This window comes from Megascapheus bottae, chromosome 2 (assembly GCF_031878675.1).
Source record: "Megascapheus bottae isolate mThoBot1 chromosome 2, mThoBot2.hap1, whole genome shotgun sequence".
Classification (NCBI taxonomy): Eukaryota; Metazoa; Chordata; class Mammalia; order Rodentia; family Geomyidae; genus Megascapheus; species Megascapheus bottae.
Window position 1 is genome coordinate 30,429,746 of NC_143510.1, and position 23,340 is coordinate 30,453,085.

Sequence of the window (23,340 nt, forward strand, 5' to 3'; positions counted from 1 at the left end):
GTCACCGTGGGGTGTCTTTCTGCGGGTCTAGTCTGCCTGTCAGCACACATGGTCACCTGAATCATACACATCACAGTTTGCTGGGAAAGATGATGGTTGCTGTGTTAGAGCTGATTTCACTCTGGATGCGTTTGGGAAGATAGCATCTTAGACTTAGCACTTATTTCCTATGCGCCCAGCTGGGATGAGGGCCAGGATGGGCTCTCTGCAATCCACTGAAGTATTTATTTGGTACTGACACTTTGTTGTTGTTGTTGGCTGTGGGGCATGAACTCTGGGCCTGCGCACTGGGCACTGTCTCTGAGCCCTTCAGCTCAAGGCTAGCGCTTTACCACTTGAACCACAGTGCCACTTCTGGTTTTCTAGTAGTTAACTGGAGACAAGAGTCTCATGGACTTCCACGCCTAGGCTGGCTTCGAACCATGAGTAGCTAGGATTACAAGCGTGAGTCACTGGCACCCAACTTAGTACTGACACTTTCAGTGAATATCCAGCCCCACAAGGTTGAAGCAGATTGAAGAGTTGTATGGGAATGTAGCCTTTTACCAGCTGCTGAGAAAGCTCTGGTTTCACCACACCTGACAGTGAATCAGAAACACGTCAGAAACGTGAGAGTAGCTGACACATACGGATGATACAGTCCTCACCATTGACCCTGGGTTGCACCTTGCTGAAATATTTGCTATGATATTGGTATACACTATTTATCATTTTTGTATTTAATACTGGTATGCTACACCTGATCTCCACAGGAGAAAAACACAAACTATAGGTACCAAATACAATATACAAATGCATCAACATCAAATATAAAATTTGATATAACGTTTTTTCCAAAATGCAATTTGTTTTTTTGTGGTCCTGAAAATAATCATGCTTGTACCAATTGTGAACAACATCCAATTAATTCTGTTAAGGAGAAAGTAGACTGCTGTTGTTCACACCCTCCAGAAAGAGCATTGATGTTTACTACTTATTTATGCTGTCAGGTGCTTGAAAGTATAAATTCATAGTACCTGAATAGACTGAAGTCCTATAAAAACATTTTGACCCTACTGATATGTCATAGTAATGTATAGATTCAAGCACACATAAATTTTCCTCTGCTAAATGAGAATATATACCATCACTTATTTAACTAATTAGCTATCAATGGACCTTCCCTCTTTCCTTCCTTCTTCCCTTCTTCCTCTACTTCCCCCTTCTCTCCCCTACCACCCTCCCTCCCTCTCTTTCTGTAATAATGTGCCAAGTACTCTACCACTTTAGCCATGTTCCAGCCTGTTGTTTTTTGTTGTTGTTGTTGTTTTGTGTTTTTTTGAGATAGACCTTACTATTGTGGCCCAAACTGGCTCAGACCTGATTCTCTTGTCTGTGTTTCTCAGCTATCAGTGGATTTTTTTTTTCAGTATTGTCAATTTTTTCCATAATGAATGCCACTAAAGTGTTGGATTCATGGATTTCTATTTGTGTATATGTTTCCTTTTCTCCCTTCTAATTCGTGTGTGTGTGTGTGTGTGTGTGTGTGTGTGTGTGTGTGTGTGTGTCCATGATACTAGTCCTGGGTTTGAACTCAGGGCCTAGGCACTATCTATGAACTTTGTGCTCAAGGCTAGCATTCTACCACTTGAACCATAGCTCCGATTTCAGCTTTTTGGTAGATAAATGGAGATAAGAGTCTTTTGGACTTTGCTGTGTGGGCTGGCTTTGAACCATAATCCTGGGATCCAGAGCTAAGTGTTGTCTTTTACTTTTTCCCAAGCGCTGGGGCTTGAATTAAGGAACTCCCATCTGTTCTTCAGCTTTTTTTTTTTTTTTTTTTGCCAGTCCTGGGCTTGAGCTCAGGGCCTGAGCACTGTCCTTGGACTTTCTCAAGGCTAGAGCTCTACCACTTGAGCCTCAGCACCACTTCCAGCTTTTTTCTATGCATGTGGTACCGAGGAATCGAACCCAGGTCTTCATGCATGCGAGGCAAGCACTTTAACCACTAGGCCAAACTCCCGGCCCCCAGCTTTTTTTCTAATAGTGGTACTGTGCCATTTGATCCACACTTCCAGCTATGGCTTTTTGCTGGCTAGTTGGGGCTGAGTCTCTTAGGTTTGTTTATACTGACTAGTTTCGGTTCTCAAATCTCAGCTTGCAGAGTAGCTAGATGTGAGCCAATGGTGCCCAGCTCTATTAATTCTGAAAAATAGATTTCCTGATGGCTTAATCAGTGTTCCTGTTAAGGTATTCTAATCAAGCATAGCAGTGCCCAATTGTCCATTCACATGAAGCACATTTGATTTGGGGATAATCAGTATAACTCAGATGGTTCTTGTGCTGTTATCAAGTTGATTCTATGCACAGTAGCTAACATCTGTCTCATACTTCTGCAGAATCTAAGAAAACAAGTAAATGTGCAACACAACAAGGCATGTTGACTTCTAAACATATGAAGTTAATCTTGAAAATGACTATTTTTGCAAACCCAAAATACATATGGTAATTTATACTCTTGGACTATGGAATATCGTCTTGCTAAAATGAGATTCAGCTGAATGTTTTGGTTGTACAGATGCACAGTCAAAGCTTTTAAGAAAAATACAGAATTTGAGGTCACTGTCATGTTTGTCTCTTCCCTTATCATACTATGCTGATTATTCTGTACCCTTGTGGCCTGACTACAAACCAAGACAGTATTTTAATCTCCCTCTGGGTTCCATGAGAAGCTACGTATAGAGTATCTAAAATTCATAGATAAACTGTGCTGTTGGTTTATCTCTTCAATGTTAATGCAGATGACAGAAAACCACACACAGAGAGTTCCTCTTTCCCTCAGGAAATTGAAAAGACTGTTTTTCTTTGATGCAGACTCTACTAAAATTGTGTTCTGTCATACATCTCAACCGATTTTAAGAGGTTGAGAATATAAGCAGGTGGGTTACTTCTTTGTTAAAAGTGATTGATAAATGAGAAAAGACCATGAAACTTAGATTTATTCACTCTTGACAGTTGAACTCAATGAGGAGAATTAATACATCACAGATCTGCTCGAAGTCAGTATTAATTTCTTTTATTATCTGAGAATTTCAAAAGATTCTAGAGTACGACTATGGTGTAATGTACCAGAGGTATAACTCTACTGATTGATCGAGGCATGTTCTAATAGCAGAAGACAATGTAAATAGGAGGGTTGCCCACAAGATAAGTTTGTGAAGAGATGTGGTTCAGTGGCAGAACATATCTTTAGTGTGTGCAAAGTCCTGAATTCAATCCCCTGGAACAAGCAGTCACTGGAAGAATAAATGAATCTTACAATATTATTTGTCTTCATCAAGCTTTCTGTATATTCAGAGTAAATTTTCCAGTTATAACATTAACCAATGCTCTGGGGAAATACTCAATGATGGTATTATTGTATTTACAAGTTATAAAGAATTGAGTCCCCAGAAGGTTAAGTGACTTGTTCAAAGTCAACATTTAGCAAGGACCTAAAATTCTAACCTCAGCCCTGCCCAATGATGACAGTGTTTGTTCGTAGCCATAGTGTGCTCTGCTGATCCAGTGGCTGTGGGACAGGTTGAAAATCTGTCCTAATATGGATGTCACTACTTGGTACCATTTGAATAAAGGTCAAATTCAACTTCATTGTGGCTTTACCTCTTCCTGGAGTGATATACTCCACTCTCATATGCCCTGTTTTTGAAAATCTGCCTCAAGTTGGAGATCACTTCTCCAAAAGAAAAGAAAGAAAAAATGTTTTTGCCAACACCACATACCATAAGCTACATAAGTCATGGTATTTTGTATGGTGGGGTTTTGCATAGCTCTATGGAGAGAGTGGTGAATTTCACAGATACAATGATGAGGGAAAGTGGGTGAAATAAGGAAACTACTATATAACTCAATGTGTATATGGAGGGATAAGGAGGACTCCTGGGGCACTAGCCATATTTCTCTTTGTGTAGCTGAGATGACATGTGGACATACACTATATAGTATTATTTGCTATGTAAAAGTGCCTTCAGTTGCATTCTGAAGATTTGTGTTCTTTACTATTTTGTATTATGCATCAAATGAAACTTAAAACCAACTCAGGACATTTTTCATCTGTGGCCTCAATGTCTCTGGAGCTCTTCATCTGGGACCTCATTATCTTTGAGTTGTTTCTAAATGAAACCTCTGATTGTCACCCAGCCTAAGTGTGGGTTAGTTATATAACAACCATGAGAAGTGTGTTAGACAGGCAATAATTTAAAAAATAATCTTTCAGGTTCAGAGGAGCCATTGTATAGTACATGAACTGCTTAAAGCAGTGAACTTGCCAGGCCTGTTGTCAGTTCATTCTGTTGTACTCAACACTGGATTCCTATACCCTAAACTTGAGCTTTATTAGAATCTAATCACTGGATTATTCTCAAAACAGTCATTTACAATGGCTTAGATTATGCTTGAGAAGGTAATGAAGCATTCAGTAACAATACATTATACAAAGGTTTCAGGCAAACAATAGAAAGTAAGTTAGAGAACTGAAAGAAAGGTTGCTGCCTGATTAGTTGGCCTGCTGCTTTAGTGTGGGTTCCTTCTACACACAGAATTATTGTACTCTGCATTACATAGCATTGTTGATCTTGGAAAACTTAGCATTCTAAACTCCAGTATATCCCTGTGAATTGCTAGTCTTTTTAAATGACAGGCAAGATAACCAAGATCTAGATTTGACACCTCTGTGAAACACTATTTTGAAGTCTGCAGAGGTTCTCATATGATGGTTACAGGTAACCACTGCACTATGAAACCTGGATAGTTTCTGCATATGGTAGAGCACCTCCCTTTCTAAGATGTGTCAGTCAGTCATTGCCCAAGAAATTTTACAGCTTGATTGTGGGAAAACACTCCTGTTTGCAAATTGTCAAAGAAAACTAAACTTAATAGTATTTGACATGATACTAATACTGTTACTACTGATATTTAGATTACTGTGTATGACTCACAGGCTTTAGTACTTTACGGCATAACTTTTTACCCTTTTTGTTGTTTTGGTTTGGATATTTGCTTTTGTTCACATATTAGATATATTTGCAGTACCTTTTATTCCTATACAAATGTTAGTACTTACTAGGCACTTAGTTTATAAAAATAATCTGAGTTAATGAATGGGGACATGGGTGTTTGAATGAAATTTAACACTGATAATTTTGACAGTATTTTAATATTCACTAGTTAATTACAGTTTTCAGATGTGCCTAGCCTTGTGCTGAGTATTTAGTCGAAGTTTTGAATCTACTAATGCAATGAAGTTTCAAAACAACTTCAGCATTTAATCACTAACTAGTTCTGTATGTGCAGCTAGCTGTGTAAATTGATCTCATCACAGTTATCTAAGTTGAGCTTCTTTCTAGTTAAGTGTTACCTAGACAGCCTCTTACTTCCACTGGGACTATTTTTACCAACCCATCTGCTAGAAGAATCCATAAGGCTGAGCATGGTTTCCTAAATAAGTAGACTTTCTACTCTATGAGGAAGTCGTATTATTTTCTCAAAGGAGAAAAAGTTGGCCCAGTAATGCAATGATTTCTGTGCAGGAACTTGCTGGTTTTCCATTTCGTTCTGCTACAAATGGTATATTCTATCAATCAAAGCTGCTGGGAACGTTTTTTGTCTTCCTTACTGCAATTTAATTTTATCCTCTGTTGAACTCAGGTGCATTTTAAACACAAAGCTGAACTGTTCAGTTCACATTAATCTCAGTCTTCCTTGAGACGGGGCTAGACTTTGTTTAGACTACCACTTAGTAGACAGAAGTTTCACTAATTAGTGGATTTAAAGCTATTTGTCCATTTAGTAATTTATTCATAACCCCCAAACATAGCTTAACTAAAGCCCTTAAGTCAGATGCTCAGATGCCTTAATTCCATTTGCACTGTGAATGAAGTAGTGTTTAGAAAAGTAAGCAGGTTTATTTCAGAGGACAGAGATGGGGGATCTTAAGTCTCTCTAATAATGTCCAGCAACGAAGTCTTTATAAGTCATCATGGTTTGGAATTGGGGGTGGCCTGTGAGGTATTGCATGAAGGACTGAACTGATGTGTAATCAATTTTCAGCAACTACATTAATGGAGCAATCATTCAGTCTCAAAAGGAAGCATAGAGTAAAAGTACGTCTAGAAAAGAGTACACTGTTGTATAATGAACTTGTACTTGGGTACTGTGAATCTGAACATTTGCTCTTGTTGTTTGGGCACCAAACAATTCCCTGAATTTTTTTTGCCCAAGACACTGGTCTTGGATTTTGTTCTTCAGAGTAGTGAGTTTCTATGTTTTGTTGTATATATTGCCACCCTTGTCAATGTATAGCTGTTACAGTTGGGCATTTCCCCCCTATTTTTCTTTCTTTTTTTAAAAGGATTTTATTAATATTGATTTTTACATCATATTTCAAATGTCATGTTTAACAAACAAGTATTCAAGAAGGGAATTTCTATACAATCACTGGCATACAGATTTTAGAACATAATTAAAATTAAGCTGAGTCTTTAATTACATAGATTAATATGTATCTATAATATTATTTCTCTTTTTGCTGGTTGGAACCTGATTGATATACTTGTTGCTCTTTAACCAACTGTGCAAACTCTGACATACATAATAGAAGTCTGTGAGCAGGAGGGTTCACTCAGAAGGATGTGAACTGTTTTTTGGAGAGCTATGCTTCAGGGTTCAGATGATAGAGATGATGGGGGTGGTGGCAGCAATGTGTCTTAGAGCCCTTGTCCCCTCTGTGGTGACCCTAGTCTAGGGCAGGGGGAGAGTTCCCTGTCTTGTGGGCTTTTCCAATAACACATACAAACCCAGGAAGCCTTATGGATAGCTGCTAGCAAATCTTCTGTGACCTAAATCCAGAGATGACATCCTTTGGTCCCGTGGGGAGGGGAAACTAGTTAAGAACTTGGATGCCTGAATTCAAGGGTCCTTACTTAGCTAGAAGTCTTACAGTCGTAAAATACATCTGCCAGGCTAGGATGTAGCTCAGTGGCAAAACGCTTGCCTAGCAAGTACAAGCAATGTCCTGGGTTCAATCCCTAGTACCAAAAAAGAAAAGAAAAAACATCTGGCAGTAGACATCCAGTATATATTTGTTGAATGAATAAACTGAGTGAGTGTAATTAAAGCTAAAGAGTACTATACCACATTCCTCCATCACTTAGGTCAAGTCACTTTAATATATTACTTATATTACTTTTTATTTTTCAAAGCCAGATATTAAACCCAAGGTCTTGTACATGCACTGGGCAAGTGATCTTCCACTGAGCCACAACCCCAATCTCACTTTGGTATTTTTTTTATATACTTGGAAGATATTCACTCAGTTCTCATCACTAATATTACAACCTGATGACCCTTCCCTATTCCAACTTATGGAGGCATTTTGTTTTTTCAGTAGAAAGATCAGTCTGACAAGCCCTTTGATCCAGTATGCCTTGTCTCTTGTATTTTCCTTTCAACATACATGGTAGGGATTTAAAGCCATTCCCACATAGCACTTTCTGGATTCTGAGTCTTTTGTAAATGGACTGTGCCAGAGCAGCTTTTTGCTTTGAGGCAATGAAAAAAAATCAAAGGTGAGAGTTCATATCTAATGTATTTTTGGTTGAAGTTGCTTGCTATACAAGGAAACAGCCAGCTCTGCTTCCTCTCCCCGTGAGCCTTTGTGGGGGTTTTTCAGTGCATGGAGGGATTATTAACAAGGAAAAGTCAAGAGTAGGCCAGCTCCAACACACAAAATGAAGAGAAACTCTTAGGTGCTGGCAAGTCACTGAACCTGAAATAAGCTGCTCTTGCCCCAGGCTTCTGCACTTCTCAGACTGATTTCCTCTTTCTTTATAAATTCAGAGGTCATGGCATTATTGGAGTGAAACACAGTAGCTTAAAACCAGGTTGGGTTTTGTGAGTTGGAATTTCTTCTTTGCTTCTTTCACATGTGTGGACAATCTGTACTTTGAGAATATGGAAGACGTGAGACAGGTATTCTGGGATACTCCAGAGCTAAAAAGACTTCCTCACTACTTTGGGGGCGCTGAAAACATTGAAAGGACAAAGGATAGAAATCACCCTGCAGAGCCCCTATGGGAGAACAGTTTTCCACATGGCCCAAGCCTGTCTCTTCCTCCCTCTCTTTTGCTTTCACTTTGAAATAGAATGTCAAATGTGTCCCCAGCCCAAGGTGATGAAATGGGATGCCCAGCCCAGCACCATTTCATCCTCATGAAAGTAATAATTGCTTGAATTGCCAGTAAGCAATGGCACCATCTCCAGAGGTGCAGCTCTGTGTCCTCAACCTCCCTTACCATCAACCTGCACAGCTCGATTTTTCCACGAGTGGATTTTTATTTTTATGCAGGTATCAAGGCTTGAACTCAGGACCTGAGTGCTATTACTTATTTTTATTTTTTTTTGAGACTTTACTACTTGAACCACATCTTCACATCCAGCTTTTTGGTGGTTAATTGGAAATAAGTGTGTCTCACAGACCTTCCTTCTCAGCTACCTTTGAACCAGCCTCCTTAGGAGCTAGTAATGGATTCTGCCAAGCTAGATCTGGCAGTTAGATGGTAGAAACTCTGATGGACTCAGACATAGAGGCAGGGGGTGGATGGAAAATGGTCACTAGAAACTGGATTTCCTTCATGGCTCTCACTGATCTCAGTTCTCTGGAGATAAATAACTTGTGAATTGACTCATTTCCACTAATATTATGAATTAACGGTAAGTAAGCTTTGTCAGGGCTCAAGCTCCATTTAAATGGGGGAAGGAGAATCCTATTAGCATTTATAATTGTGTTTCCTTTGCTTATTAATCCTTTCCATGACTGTGTTTTCTCATCTTTGGATGGAAACCAGTCCCAGGAGTCTGTTTCTGTCAGGTGCAAGAAACCATATGATGGTGGAGGGCCAGACCCTTCCCCTCTTTTGGGGGCTAGTCTCTGCTGTGAAGCTTAGGTGATGCTTTGCATATGGATTAGCTTAGGTTTTAGGTACTATTCTGGAATCTTAGTAGTCACATTGAAAGCCAGCTTCTTGATCTGGAATGTGGGCTTACTTACCTTTCACTGATTGGGAAAGACTAGACTATTGAAGAAAAAAAGTAATGTTTGTGAATCCTAAGAAGAAAAATCAGAGCCAAGTGCCAGTAACTCACACTTGTAATCCTCCCTACGTAAGAGGCTGAGGTCTGGAAACTTGTACTTTGAGGCCAGCCTGGGCATAAAAGTCAGTGAGACTCCCATCTTCAGGCTGAAAGCAAGGCTTAGATTGATAGAATGCCAGCCATATAAGCAAGCCAAGCAGACAGGAAGCTTGAGTTCTAGCCCAGTAATGCCAAAACAAACAAATCAATCAAAGATTCAGGAGAGAAAAAGTGTTTCTATCGCAGGTCAGCGGGTAGTGTTTTAATATTAGTATCATCTCCTTGAGCATAAGAACATTACTTAAATTGTTGGCAAGCATTGTTAACTTCTTAATGAGGGAAGCGTATCTGTACTCTGGCTCTTGGTTAAAATCAAAGGCTATGGAGTAGAAAGAGCCTGGAACCACTGTCTAGGGAATGGTGACAAAGTTGTCACAGTCAGAATGAAAAAAAAAAAACTGTCATTTCCCCTTACAGTACTTTTTTTTTAAGGCAGGATAGGCAAAAGGAGATTGCAGATCTCCTGAGAGGTGCTTGCCCTTGTCTGGAGCAGGGGCTTTACCAGTTCTTTAACCTTCAGGGTAGATGGATCTTTCTCTTTGCAAATTGGGAAGGCTATGCAAAGTCTCTGGTAGCCCTGTTGTTAATTTCCTTGCAGCCAGGATGTACCTATACACCCTTTGGAGATTCAAATCCTTTCCCCACAGAGAATATTAGCTTGGATGTGGGGTCTATGGGATTACAGGATCAGGTTCAAGGTAAGTAGGTTGCTTGGCTAGGATTTGGAAAGATTGGAAATTATTAGGAAGTAAAGCAAGGACCAAATATACAAGGAGAGAGGGTCAGGATAAAGCAATGCCATGGCAGAGGTGAACATAGGCCTCTGTGGTCTCGGGGGACCTTTGCCTCTGTTTGATGTTACTTTGAGCGGGAAGAAATTCAGCTCCCTTGTCTAACATCATGGATGTTAAATCCATTTCTAGAGATTATTGGTAACTTGGCTACTAATGTAATAAGTGGTTGAATCTACATGGTGAGATATTAGTAGGAAGGTTGGATTTCATCAACATGTCTGTGGATTTGGCCTTTAGTGTAAATCTACATGTCCCTATCTTTTGTACTGCCAGTGTGTTTGTGTGCTTTAGATATAGCTAAGGACAATTGAAAAGCATTCACTCGTAGCCCTCTGTCCTGTTGGTGTGCCATCCTTTTGAAGATGACTAATGCCACAAAAGCTGCTGTAAAGTGAAAGTGCCAGGAGCTAAGTTTTTCGAGGAGAATACAAATTCTGCAGGGAGAAGGCGGGGAAGCATCTGTTTCTGGCAGTCCTTCTTAAGCTCATTTATGCAATTGGTGCCTTCTCAGTATTACCACGTAAGTTCTTTGATCTTAATGTGGCAAGAAGTGACTTTCAGGAGCCAGGAAAAACTCCGTGTGTAGCTTTAAAAGGAGCAGCATATTACAAAATTGAGTGGATGTCAAATAAAACATAAATTTGGATCTTTTGAAATTTGAGCTCAAAGAGGTATTACTGTTAGAGCCAAATACATTGAGATGTTCAGGATAACACTGTTGTTGAGCATTCACTTGAATTTGAGGGATTAGGCTAATGTGTTGCCCAGTCGTACATATCTCTCAGATACCATGTTTGTCTCCATGCTTATATTTTTACCTGAGTCCTCTGACAATGTGATAGGATATATCCCTGTTGTACAGATAAAAACCTTGAGGCTTCTGATTTGGGCACCTGACTCTGAATTCTATTTCTTCATCCTGGCTTCACCTCCCTCTACCCCGGACAGAGAACACAATGTAAACGTCGGTAGGTGGGCAAAGCAGCCTTCTTCACTGACAGCATATTTAAAAGTTACCCAAATTGCTTAGCTATGTTCACATTTCTTTTAAGTAGCAAATTGATTCAAACAGTGAGTGGAAAGGATTATTTCAGTTAAGGCTGTGCCTTTCTGGAACAAATCCACTTATTAGCATGCTGTTCGGATTCCCCACCCAGAGTTTTGGAACCCACACATAGACTGGCGGATAAGCTCAGTATTATTAGTAAATTTCCTTCAGCAGCACACAAGCTCCATTTTTCTCGCCCTTTCTCCACATCCGTCTTGCCAGTGCCTATGCACCCACAATGCTGCTGAATGAGTGGTTTAAAAGACTTTGCATTTATGGAATTGCTGGGAGTCTGGGGTCAGGTCTTTGAGCTCCTATGAAGCCAGGTCTGAGTACTGAATCCAGAAATGCAAGTGAACAGAAATGGAACTTAGACTAAGTCACCTCTTGGTTATATCAAGAGTGATAGAACCAAGCCTAAAATGTTATCAGCAGGTGTCATTCATAGAGGATTTGGAACACTTTTCTGTAGCCTTCATATCATCAGACAAGACCAAATGCATTAAAGAATCCCTCTGAACTATGTAATAGCCCCTCCCTCCCATTTTGGATGGAGCATCAAAGTACAGCAACTGGCCCTGTCTACGGAGTATACATTCCCAGACCCCTAAATGAATGCTGGTACCACAGATGCTACCATATCCTATGTTATGCTTTTTCCTATACACAGATATCTATATTAATGTGTAATATATGGATTATATACACTAAGAGATTAATAATAGTAATGATAACATCTGCTGAAATAAAACAGCCAGCATGACTACAGTTTGCGTGTTGGGGCCATTGTCAAGTAAAATCATGACAACCTGTGAGCAAATTGTATTAGTTAAGAAAATTATTACTGTAGCCTGTCCTTCATCTTCAACCTCTACCTGCACTTGTAGATGCTCTCACCGCCAACTTTTGCTGTGTAATAAATTATTTTAATTAGTTAAAACTCCAGTCATATTATTATTAATGGATTCTATAAATTGGCTGGTCGGCTGTGGTTGGCCCTAATTCAGAGTTCTTCACAGACTACAGGTGATATAGATAAGGCCTCCCAAGGATTCATTTGTTGGCAGATAGGTAGATCTACAAGGACTTCCACTGGTACCTGTCCTTGTCTGATCCCTGACTCTCTTCCTGTTCCATGCTAACCCAGGATTCTTTATCTGACAGGTTCAGTCCGCATTCCATTACCACTTTACCTTTAGCCAAAGCAAGTATGATGGAGAAACTTTCCTCCGAAAGAGGAGGAGATGTTTTTGCTTTTGCTTTTTTTTTTTCTTTTTTTGGTCCTGAGGCTTGAACTCAAGGTCTGGATGCTATCTCTGAGCTTTTATGCTCAAAGCTAGCACTCTACCACTTGAGCCATGGCTCCCTTTCTGGATTTTTTTCTTTTTTTATTGGCCATAAGAGTCTCACAGACTTTTCTTCCTGGGCTGACTGAACCTCCATCCTTAGATCTCCTTGTTCTGAGTAGCTAGGATTACAGGCGTGAGCCAACACAATCTATATACATTCTTTTTTTTTTGTCCTGGGGCTTGAACTCAGGGCCCTGACCCTCTTTGTACACAAGGCTAGCATTCCACCACTTGAGCCACAGTGACACTTTTGGCTTTTTCTGATTTTTTTTTTTTTTTAAGATCAGAGTTTCATGGACTTTTCTGGGCAGGATAAATTTGAACCATACTCCTCTGATCTCAGCCTCCTGAGTAGCTAGGATTGCAGATGTGAGCCACTGGTGACCAGCTGGTATATACTCTTGATGGAGGAGTGACAACATCAGTTTGCCAAGGTGCATGTGGTAAGGATGGGAAGAATTTCTACCCATGTTGCCATCTTCCACATATTTGAGTAACCACAGGTAACTAAACTATAATAAATATTTCCATCAGGCTAAGTCCAAAAGACCGATCTGTGTTACCTTTTTGATTCTATAAGATAATACTCGGGATCATTAACTTATAAAAGATTTCCTTGGCTATTACTAGTTGGCCCCATCACTTTGCTCCAGAGGCAGGGTGGCACATAATGGGAGACTGTAAAATATAACACTGGCTTTGTTGACGAAGAAACCAAGGGGAGTGGGCCAGAGTCCCCCAGTGCCCCTAGAATTGCATACCTCCAATGACCTAAAATCCTCTCAGCAGACACCACTTCCTAAACATCCACCAGCATCCAGTAGAGCCACGGTGGGACCAAGCCTTTAATACCTGTATATCAAGGTTCCCCAGGCCAAACCACAGTGCCTCTGTTTACTTCCATTTTCAGTTTAACCTAGGATCTTGCTCTGGAATCCTGTTCTTTTCTAGATGTTCTAAATGTGGTCACTTTTCCTGGAAAGTGCCTTGGCATTTTTGAGTTTTGATTCTAAAGTTTGCCACACTTAAAAATTTTACTTGCTGCTGTACACAGATGCTATTTTCTTTGCATACAATTTTTATCTGGTGGATTCTGTGAACTTTCTTTCAAGAATGTTTTTCAGTCCAGCAGTGGCTGAACCTCCCCTGGGGTGTGACACCATTATGCTAACTCCCAGAATTCTAACTTTGTGTTCTGATATATGGGTCACTATACACTGATCCTCTCTTACTGCCCACACCTGTCATATTTACAACGTGGAACCAAGTTTGACATTATTACTCTATAAATATAATACTGTATAATGTTCTGAGTGAATACATGACTTTGGACATTCATATGTAATCACAACTTCTTCATAGGAGTCTCAGTCTTTCCCTCTTCACCATTGTCAACTTGGATCAGGTAATTCTTGGTCACGGAGGTAACGTGAGCATTATAGATATTTAGCATTTTTCCTCCTCAACCCTCTTGATTCCAGTAGCCTTTCCTTTCTCATCTCCCCTCTACCCATAGTTATGGATACCCTAAGTATAGTGAGAATGGTTAAATGTCCCTTGGGAAGAGCCAGGTTGCCTTGAAGTAACCATTGCTAGTGAAGGAAGTGTGTGAATTGTTGGGGGAGGGAGGGAGGGAGAGAGGGTTGGGGGAGGAGGGAGAATAGCAGCCCAATAGGGCAAATCTGTTAGACAAGGAAGGAGTTTGGAACATTTACAGTTCCTTTAAAGTTCAATCAGGGATGTCTCTGGTTTCCTCCAAATTAACTTGAGACATCAAAGTGAGTCTTGTTGCACACTGAAAGGTTCATCAGTATCTTGACTTCATTGTGGTAGAAGTAGATTAACAGTAAATACTATCTCTGAAGTGGGGAGAAAGGGAGAACTATGTCGACCAAAGATAATGGATTTTGAAAGGCTTTTTACAGCGGGGGCAGGGAGGGGGCCAAAACTCAGGGTCCAGAGAACTAAGGATCCTGTCCCATCTCCCAAGGTTCTGGGTGTAAGGCCAGTGTTGTTTCCATACCTCACTCATTTGCCCCAGCTATCTGTTCAGATTATTTTCTTGTGTTTTCATTTTTTTAAGTGAAAGGTATATGTTTATTTGAATATGAAAAGAAAGCCATGAAAGTAAATTAGGAGACTCCAAAGAGGAGTCCAGTGGACTAATCTGGGCAGGCAGTCATTATACTGTAGGACTGCTTCTTAGGTCTCCTCCTCTGGGCTTTTTGCTGATTGTTTCATGGTGCTTGCATGCACTACACTGACCTTTTTCACTGGTTGAGCAGGTACCTAGGGCATTATGGGAAGAAGCATTTGAGCCATTCAGGTTATTTTTGAATGAAATTTCAGGCATCATTTCATTATATTTGTAAGTATTTCAATGTGTAGGTCAAGAGGAATACCTAAAATTATGATTATAATATGCTAGAAAGTAAAGGGAAAGAATAAGTGGGATCAAGAGCAACGAGGCTTGGCTTTGAGAGGCATGGAAAACTCCAGAAGAAGATGAAAGCAGAGACTCTGTGTCTTCAAATTGCTCTCCTCTGCTTTGGAAAATTCTTATAAGTGCCCTTTACAGTATGTGATTTTTCACAGTTGCCTGGGTTGTTTACAAAGGAGAATAGACTGGCAGGGACCTGATACATTTTCTAAAGAGAAAGGGGTGGGGATAGAGAACACAACCATTAGAAAGGATTGAAATATCCCATCAATGATGAATCACACCCAGATGACTTTCAATGACTTTTTTGCTGATTAAGACTGACTTTTAATAAAACAAAGCAGGATTTTAAAAACTTTCATAGTTGCTTTTTAAGATTTTTTTTTGCTAAGCATATGGCAGTTCTTTTATGTTCTAATATATTCTGAGAAGTTTCTTTTGATTTAGACTTCCTCACTGGATTTTATTTCGTCATAAATCTGATGTTTGGTAGGAGCCATGCTCTATGAGCATGCTTGCTAGATAACATCTACCTCCCCACCCCATATACACTTCTCTTTAGAAGATTAAACTGAGGCTGTTGTATCTAATGCCAGAATAGATTTAACCACTCGTGTTTTCTTTACATGTAGGTCAGTCCAAGGGACAATTCTGCACTGGATCCTATTATCCATGGGTTGAAAGGTGTTGTACATCATGGTAAGTAGGCTCCATATACTTCCTTTTGCTGGCATGTGATAAGCCCAGTTTTCCTCCAGAAGGAGTTGGGTTATCGTGAAGGGGACAGAGGGTGATGCCCATTTCTCATCCACTGATGCTGAAGAGCATTAGAGCCATTATTTGATGGGTAAAGAGCATGCCCATTTATTACCTGCAAGTGAGTCTGGGTTAACAGTAAGTCATTTGTTTCTCTTCAGGTACAACTTGGAATGCATAGGTAATAAATCAAAAAGTCCTAAGACATGCCATTCTTCTGTGTGGAGTCAGCCATTTTTCTCATCTCTCTCCTCAAGAGTGTTTTCATCATTTAAGTGTCTTTTTAACTTATCAATTTTTTTGAAGAGGGAAGTGTCTTAAGATTTAGAAGGAGAAAAGAAGTAGCCAGGAGAAGCCAGTAATCTTCACTCACACGTGAGGCATGACTGCACAGCCAGGGATGGAAAATGCTAGGATGGCATCGTATTCTTGGGCATGAAACTGGGAGAGAAAGTAAGATAAATGGGCTCTGCTTCTCCCACTGGTTTTCATTGGAGGAATTTCCCTGCAGCTTTCTTACTGCTGATGCATTGTTACCTAAGACATCATGATCCTCTAATTTCCGAAGGACCCTTGTCACAGTGAGGTGTGGAGTCTACATTGAATGTCACCATTTGCCACCTTTTAATAATCTAATTAGAATTCAGAAGACATTGACAGGAATAGCATTAGTAGCTATACTAAATCTCCTTCTTCCCACAGCTGGTGATCAGATTCCTTCCTACCTTGGTAAGGATTGTCTTCAGACAGGAGCCCCCTTGGTGAAGCTTAACAAACATCTCTTCCAGAGAAATGGAACCAGTTATCAGGATTCCATTAAGTGGGGTTTAGGATTAATTGTTCTGTGCTGCACACTGAGCAGTCCTGCAGTGGGTGACAAGAATAAGCCGAGTAAGGCTGAAAACACCCCCACTGAGCTTTTCCTTTTAGTAAGTTTCCATTGCTTCTTTCAAAGCTTTGGTTTCAGAAAAGGGGCTCTGCCTCCACGACCTAATTACCTCTTCACCTAAGGTACCACCTAATACTTTGGCTGTAGGGGTCAGTGTTTCCACAGATGAGTTTAGAGAGGAACGCAAGCATTGAACAGTAGTTGTAACTGTGGAAATAGGTAATAGCTTGCTCAGATAAGCTGCAGAAATACTTGACCCAACTCTGATAGGGATGTAATAATGTGTGACGGGGGCTTCCTGCTCTCTAACTTGGAAGTCAGTGGAGACTTGTTAAAAGATACTTTATCTACAAAGGAAGTTTATTTATTAAGGAAAACCAAGTGTGTACTCCCACTGTGTGCAGATGGGTATGGGAGCTTTGATGAGGACAGATTGGAAAGGGAAGGAAGGGAAGTACTGCCCTCCTCTTCCTTTGGTCTTCTTGACCAACCCTCCCAGCCCCGGCTATTTCCTCTCTTGGCACATTTTTCTCCTTGCTTGAACCATTTCATGTTTGCAGTCTCCATTCAGATCCCAGTTCCTTAGGAACTTCTTTCTTAATTATCCTGTAGATTTATGTGCTCACCCTTCCTTACGCCTATCACTCTCTCATACCACCTGGGTTTTTCCCTTCAGAGTGCTGGAATAACATGTCGGGAATCACCTTGCTTTTTTCCTTACTCTTACCTACCCAAGTAGGAGCCTCCTAAGGCCTGGAAGCTAAATCTGTGTGAAGTATACTTAACAGTACTAGGTGCTCAGTACATCTCCTACCTACTCAGAAAGCTAAGATGTGAGGATCACAGTTTGAAGCCAGACTCTTATCTCCAATTAAACCAGCAAAACGCTGGAACTGGAAGAATGGCTTAAGTGTTAGAACACCATGCTTGAACAGAAAAGTCCAAGAGAGAGCTCAAATCCTCGAGTTCAAGCTCCAGTAATGGCACCAAAAAGAAACACAGGAACTTTCTACACATGAATATTTAGAAATACAAAGCTAGACCATGGGTTGTGAGCTACTGTTCACACAGGTTTGGCTTTGAGAAGCAAAAGGAGTAAAAGTCTGCCATTCTATATAAAAGGATAGCTAATTAAAATAAGCGAAGAATTCTGTTGGACCTAGAAGCATCTCCATTGAAGGTCCAGGGAAGGCTCTGGTTTGTTAGTTGGAAGGAGCCTAAGTACTTGTGACCTTCACAGCACCTCTAGCTCGAACCACACAATAGAGACACATGAAGAGAGAGAAAAAAATCAGTGTGGATTTCTGACACACTTCAGAAATGGCTCTGATTTCTTTAGCTCAGGAGTCATAGCTTAGAATGTTTATTACTCATTAACTGGTTTTTAAGAAATCAGACATGAGAAAGGGTATCAATGTATGTGTATCCATCTGGCGAATGTAATGTAACCCTTCTATTAATTACAATAAAAATTATATGGAAAAAATATATATGAAAGAAAAAAAAAGAAATCAGCTGAGATACTGGTGGTAAATATGGTCATAGCAGCCAACTATTGGGCAGTTGGTAAATAGGGTGTTCTGTGAGTCTGTGGAGTTTTAAACACTGGAAAGATTTCTGGAAGAGAGGAGATAGCCTGGGAAGGAAGGCAAAAGAGAGGGAGGCAGGTTTCACACCTCTAACTGTCTAGGTCTGACAACCCTAGAGCCACCACTGCCACTGTGAGGAGCCCTGGGCACAGCAGAAAGGACCCATTTCTCCTCACCTCACTGGAGAGTGGGTCAGTACAGACACGGATGCATCCGGAGGTGTTGCTCAGAAATAGGGGTGTCAGGGGACCTCCTGTCGCTGGCCCAGAGTGCCACTCTACCTCCCTGTAAACTGCCGGCAGCTTTACTGCTCGCTTTTCCTCACTCCTAAAATGCTCACCACTGTGCTGCTTTCATCTGCCCATTTCTGACAGGAAACGTGCTAGTGGTGACAAATTGGCTGTGGAGCTCTGTCTATTTGGCCCTCTTTTCCAGAGCCCGCTTCTGTGGCCATGTTGCTCTTTCTCTGTGTTCAAGTGGGCCGTCCTCCTTAAGGAGAAATGGCGGAGACAGCTAGAAATTGCCTTGGACACATCTCACGCCGGCCATTTCCACATGACTGCTCTCCCTAGTTTTCTTGTCCCTCACCTCTTCCAACAAAGAAATTAACACTGAAAACCCTCTTATAATGTCCCAAAATAAGGCTCTTACAAGCTGTTCTTATAAATACCCTATGTTGGAACCGAGACCAGGACAAGATCCAAGCAGGGATTTTACTGACTGACTGGCTTTTACCCTGGGCTGTCACCTTTATTCTGCCTTCCCTAGGTCTTGACAACTCCTACCTAATCTGTGCAGAAAGTCCTAGGATAACTAGGACTTTGGGTCTTGGCTTCAAGACCCAAGCAGAAAGGGAAGCAAGAAGTTAATTTGGGAAGATGTGGTAACTGTTGCCAGGTTTTTGTAGGTAGTAAGAAGAGCAGATGTTTTCACATCTGTCACTTCTTAGAACCCACCCGTGTGGACTGAGGTAGATACAATAAGGAATCATATGCACATGTCCCCAAACTTGGTGATCCTCTGAGTTCTAGAAAAAAAAATGGCCAGCCTCATCTTACACAATTGTTTGTATCCATGATGAACTAGTTCAAAAGAAACCAGCTCCCAGCTGATGGATTCAGGAACAGAACCCATGTAGAAAGTCAATATATATATACCACACCCATTGAGCTAGCAAGCTTGTGCTTAGGTGCATGTCTACAAAGAGTGTCTTGTACATTACTAGAGGCATACCTTCTGCCACTTTTTTTTTCTAATAGCCCCAGTGGTCATTAATGGGGTCATTTATATCCAAGTCATGGCATATTTCTATCATGGAACATTATACAGCAATTAAAATGGTAAACTTCTGGTTTATACAAACTTGAAGAGTACATAGCTAAAGGACTGTAGGCATTTGCACATAGTTACATCAAAGGGGAGGATACTCTTACACTCTTAGAGTAGGAACACAAAGATGCCATGCATCTGTACAGCTCTGATCATATAAAATAATATTTATTGAAATGAATTCCAGGAAATGGAAACAAGAGGGTGTTTTTTTTTACCCCTTCATTGTTGTTGTTGTTATTGACAGTGGTAGGGCTTGGACTTTGGGCTTGGGCTCTGTCCCTGAGCTCTTCAGCTCAAAGCTACCACCCTATCCCTCGAGCCACAGCACCACTTCTTATTTTCTAGTGGTTAATTGGAGGTAAGAGTCTCACAGATCTTAGTGCCCAGGCTGGCTTGAACCATGATCCTCAGATCTCAGCCTTCTGAGTAGCTAGGATTATAGGCATGAGCCACTGCACCCAGCTTTCTTTTATTTTTTGTTCATTTAAAAATGGGAGGACTTAGGTAAAGGAAAACAGTAGTTGTACTGAGTAGAAATTATGTTGAAAATGAGCTATACAACATACTGGCAAAGCAAGGGATGTGGGGAGACTGGGAGAGAGTGAGGGAAGGGATGATACTATCCTAAAAGAAATGCACTATCTGACTTATCAAATGATAACCTAACTTATCAAATAAAAACTTAAAAAAAAGACTACAGAAATGGGCATTATGTTTCACTCCTGTAATTCAGCACTTAGGAGGAGTTTGAGGCTAGTCTGGACTAAACACATTCCAATAAAAATTTAAAATAGGGGCTGGGAGTTTGGCCTAGTGGTAGAGTGCTTGCCTACAATGCATGAAGACCCAGGTTCGATTCCTCGGAACCATATATATAGAAAAACAAAAACAGAAGTGGTGCTGTGGTTCAAGTGGCAGACCTCTAGCCTTGAGAAAGCCCAAGGACAATGCTCAGGCCCTGAGCTCAAGGCTCAGGACTGGCCAAAAAAACCCCAAAGATTATATAAAGAAATGTCTGAGCTTAGAAAAAATCATATTAAGTGAAGTAAGCCAGACTCAAAGGAACTTAGGCTCAATGGTTTCCCTCATTCGTCATAATCAGTAGAAACCTTGGGCTCTACTAGCAGAGATTTGCAATAGAGCAAACTCTTGATACATAAGGCCATACAGTGTGAAGCTAATTGAAAGGACCTCCAGGATAGTGAAACAAAAGCCATATAATGAATGATTGTTGTCCTTAATGTATTACGTTGTCTCTCATCTCCTTTGCTGTCCCTTGGTTATCTCATATTGGTATAGTATCTCACTTTGTTATCTGATATATTGAACTTATTTGTATTTGGATATTTGAAATTTGATAGGGAAGGGGGGAAAACCAAGACGGGTGGGGGGTGTGGGGGGGGGAGGGAAACGGGTACCAAGACATGTGAAAGGGTATCAATGTATGTGAATGAATGCACCTTCTATCTGGCAAATATCATGTAACCCTTTTACTAATTACAATAAAAAAAAATATTGCTTGACTGCAAAAAAAAAAAAAAAGAAATGTCTGAGGTCATAGCTGTCGTGGTACATTGCTTGCCTAGCAAGTGTTGAGGAACTACTTTCCAATTTCCAGAGCTGTACTACATACTACAAACATGCATTCTACAAGGTTTCTTTATGTAAAATTCAAGTACCAACCAATCTCTGGCCATAAAAGAATAGTAGGGTGAGGTGGAAAATGTATATGAAGTTTGGGGTCATACAAATATTTATATCTTGATCTAGAGGCCTGGTCTGTAAATTTTCCCATGCTCTCCTCTTTGCTGTATGTTTCGGACTATTTCTAATGTAGTTAAAGAGGCCTGCGACATGGTTCAAGCAGACATGAGGCCCTGAGTTTGCATTCCAGTATTGCTCCCCCCCAAAAAAATAATCCCATAAATTCTAAAAGTGTTATAAAGTATTGTAAATATAGCTTTATAGATATTGTAGTTTAATTTCTCGAATACTAACCCACAGTGCCCAGTATTGGCAAAGATAGGATTCCCAGGTACTGGCCTTCTGGCTGTGAGATAGGTAGCACAACCTGGTCTTTGGAAAAACCTTTGACATTATCTTCCAAGGTCACTCGATGAGTTCCTCCTTGTATAAGTCCTGAGAGAATCTCGGGCATCAGTAGGTTGAGATACTGTACAAGAGTATTGTGGTACTGTTTCTTCTAATTACCAAAGCTACATATACCATAGAAAGCCAACCACTGGCAGGCTGGGTAAACTCCCTATGGTGTGTATATGGTGTATATATATAAAACTCTATTTTTTTACTTATTTTTCGGATAGGTTCTCTCACATTTTGTCTTAGGTAGGCCTCAGAATTGTGATCACTCTGTCCCTATTTCCTGCATAGATGAGGTTAACTCACCACCACATCAAGCTTGTTGGTTCAGATGGGCTGGCCTCAATCCATCCTCCTCCTATCCCTTGCCTCCTGAGTCTGAAGTACTACATCTGTTTTGAAATAATTATGTCAAAAGAAGATGGTGGTTTCTTCTTGAGGGTGGATGGGATAGAGACAAGGGCCTGGCCAGAAACGGGAGATCCTTCATTTTGAGTGGATTCTTTGTTAGGAATCTTTGGCAGCAGTCCGTTTATGTTTTACACACCTTGCTGCCTGCGTGTTATATTTCACAATGAAAAGAGACAACGATTAGCATTAGACAGTAAGAGGCTTCGACAGTGCTTTCCTTTGGGACACAGAGAGTACCAAGTGGCCTCACAACAAGCAAAGAGTCAAGTGACAACACTTCTCTATAAACTTCTTACCCTAACTGCCTCTGACAAGCTGCTTGTTCTCTCTGCTAATTGATTGCAGGCCAATGAAAGAACTGGGCCTGCCTCAGGACCTTCTCATTAAGAGATGGCTTTGGAAGCCAATATCTCCTTGTGGAGTTTTGAAAAAGGAAATCAGCCACATAGGGGTGGGGTGACAGATCTAAGAACAAAAGGCTCTTCTCCATGCTCCTGTGCAGTTACATGCTCTCTCTCTATACCTAGTAAGTGTCTCATTAGCCCGACAGACATCAGCAGCACTTTCACAAACCCTCCGGAGATGTCATAGCCTAGTCCACATGACATAGACAGGCAGCACAGCAGGCTGGGGAACTTACCTCAGGGCCCCACCAGGGGAAGTCAGCTCAAGGTCCATTCAAGGTCTTCATGGACTTGGCTGATACTCCTCCTGAGCTGCCTTTCCTCTTTCTCTGCCAGGCTCCTCATCTGCATATGCAGTCATCTGGAATCTCATCACATAGGATCTGTTGAAAGAGCAAGCAAAGAAATATTTAACAGAACCATAATCTGTCATGGTTGCTCTGGTACCATTGTGACAGTCCTAGGTGTTTAAAAATCTCAAAATAAGCTATGTAGCTAAGGCGTGGATGGCTTGAGTTTCAGAAAATCTCTTCCAGGGAAGACAAATTCTAGAATAAGGTGTATGTATACACATACACATACACACACACACACACACACACACACACACACACACACACACACCCTGCTGATGTGCTTAGAGGACCTTTTGTCTGTTTGTCCTTATCTTTTCTATTTTTGGTGTGGAAAAGGCTATTATTGCCTTCTTCCAAATTCATTTCATGTGTTCATACACAGGCAGTCTGTCATCTATTTGGAAATTGACTCTTCAGGAACACAATAGAGCAAGGACAGTAAAGCACTGTTTCAAAGTTCAGGCTGTTTTGGATTTGAATTCTTCCTCTTCAGTGTAGGAACTGTGTCATTCTATACTAGAGCCACATCTATGGGTCTCTGAATTTCCATTTGGAAAATGAGGGTAATGAAAGCTTCTGTCTTGGGAACATTATGGCTAAACACATCAGGGAAGGAAAAAAAGAGGGGGAATGGTGCCTGCCAC

General features: G+C 40.7%; 1 protein-coding gene across 3 annotated transcripts in view; it reads left to right on the forward strand.

Moving 5' to 3' along the window:
- The window catches only part of Ptprg (protein tyrosine phosphatase receptor type G), a 667,714-nt gene that overhangs the window by 505,342 nt on the left and 139,032 nt on the right, over positions 1-23,340 (forward strand). For all 3 annotated transcript variants that reach the window (XM_090323299.1, XM_090323309.1, XM_090323290.1), the window contains one exon: positions 15,492-15,558. In XM_090323299.1, coding sequence (XP_090179425.1) covers positions 15,492-15,558 — 67 coding nt within the window. The remainder of the gene's footprint in view (positions 1-15,491; positions 15,559-23,340) is intronic.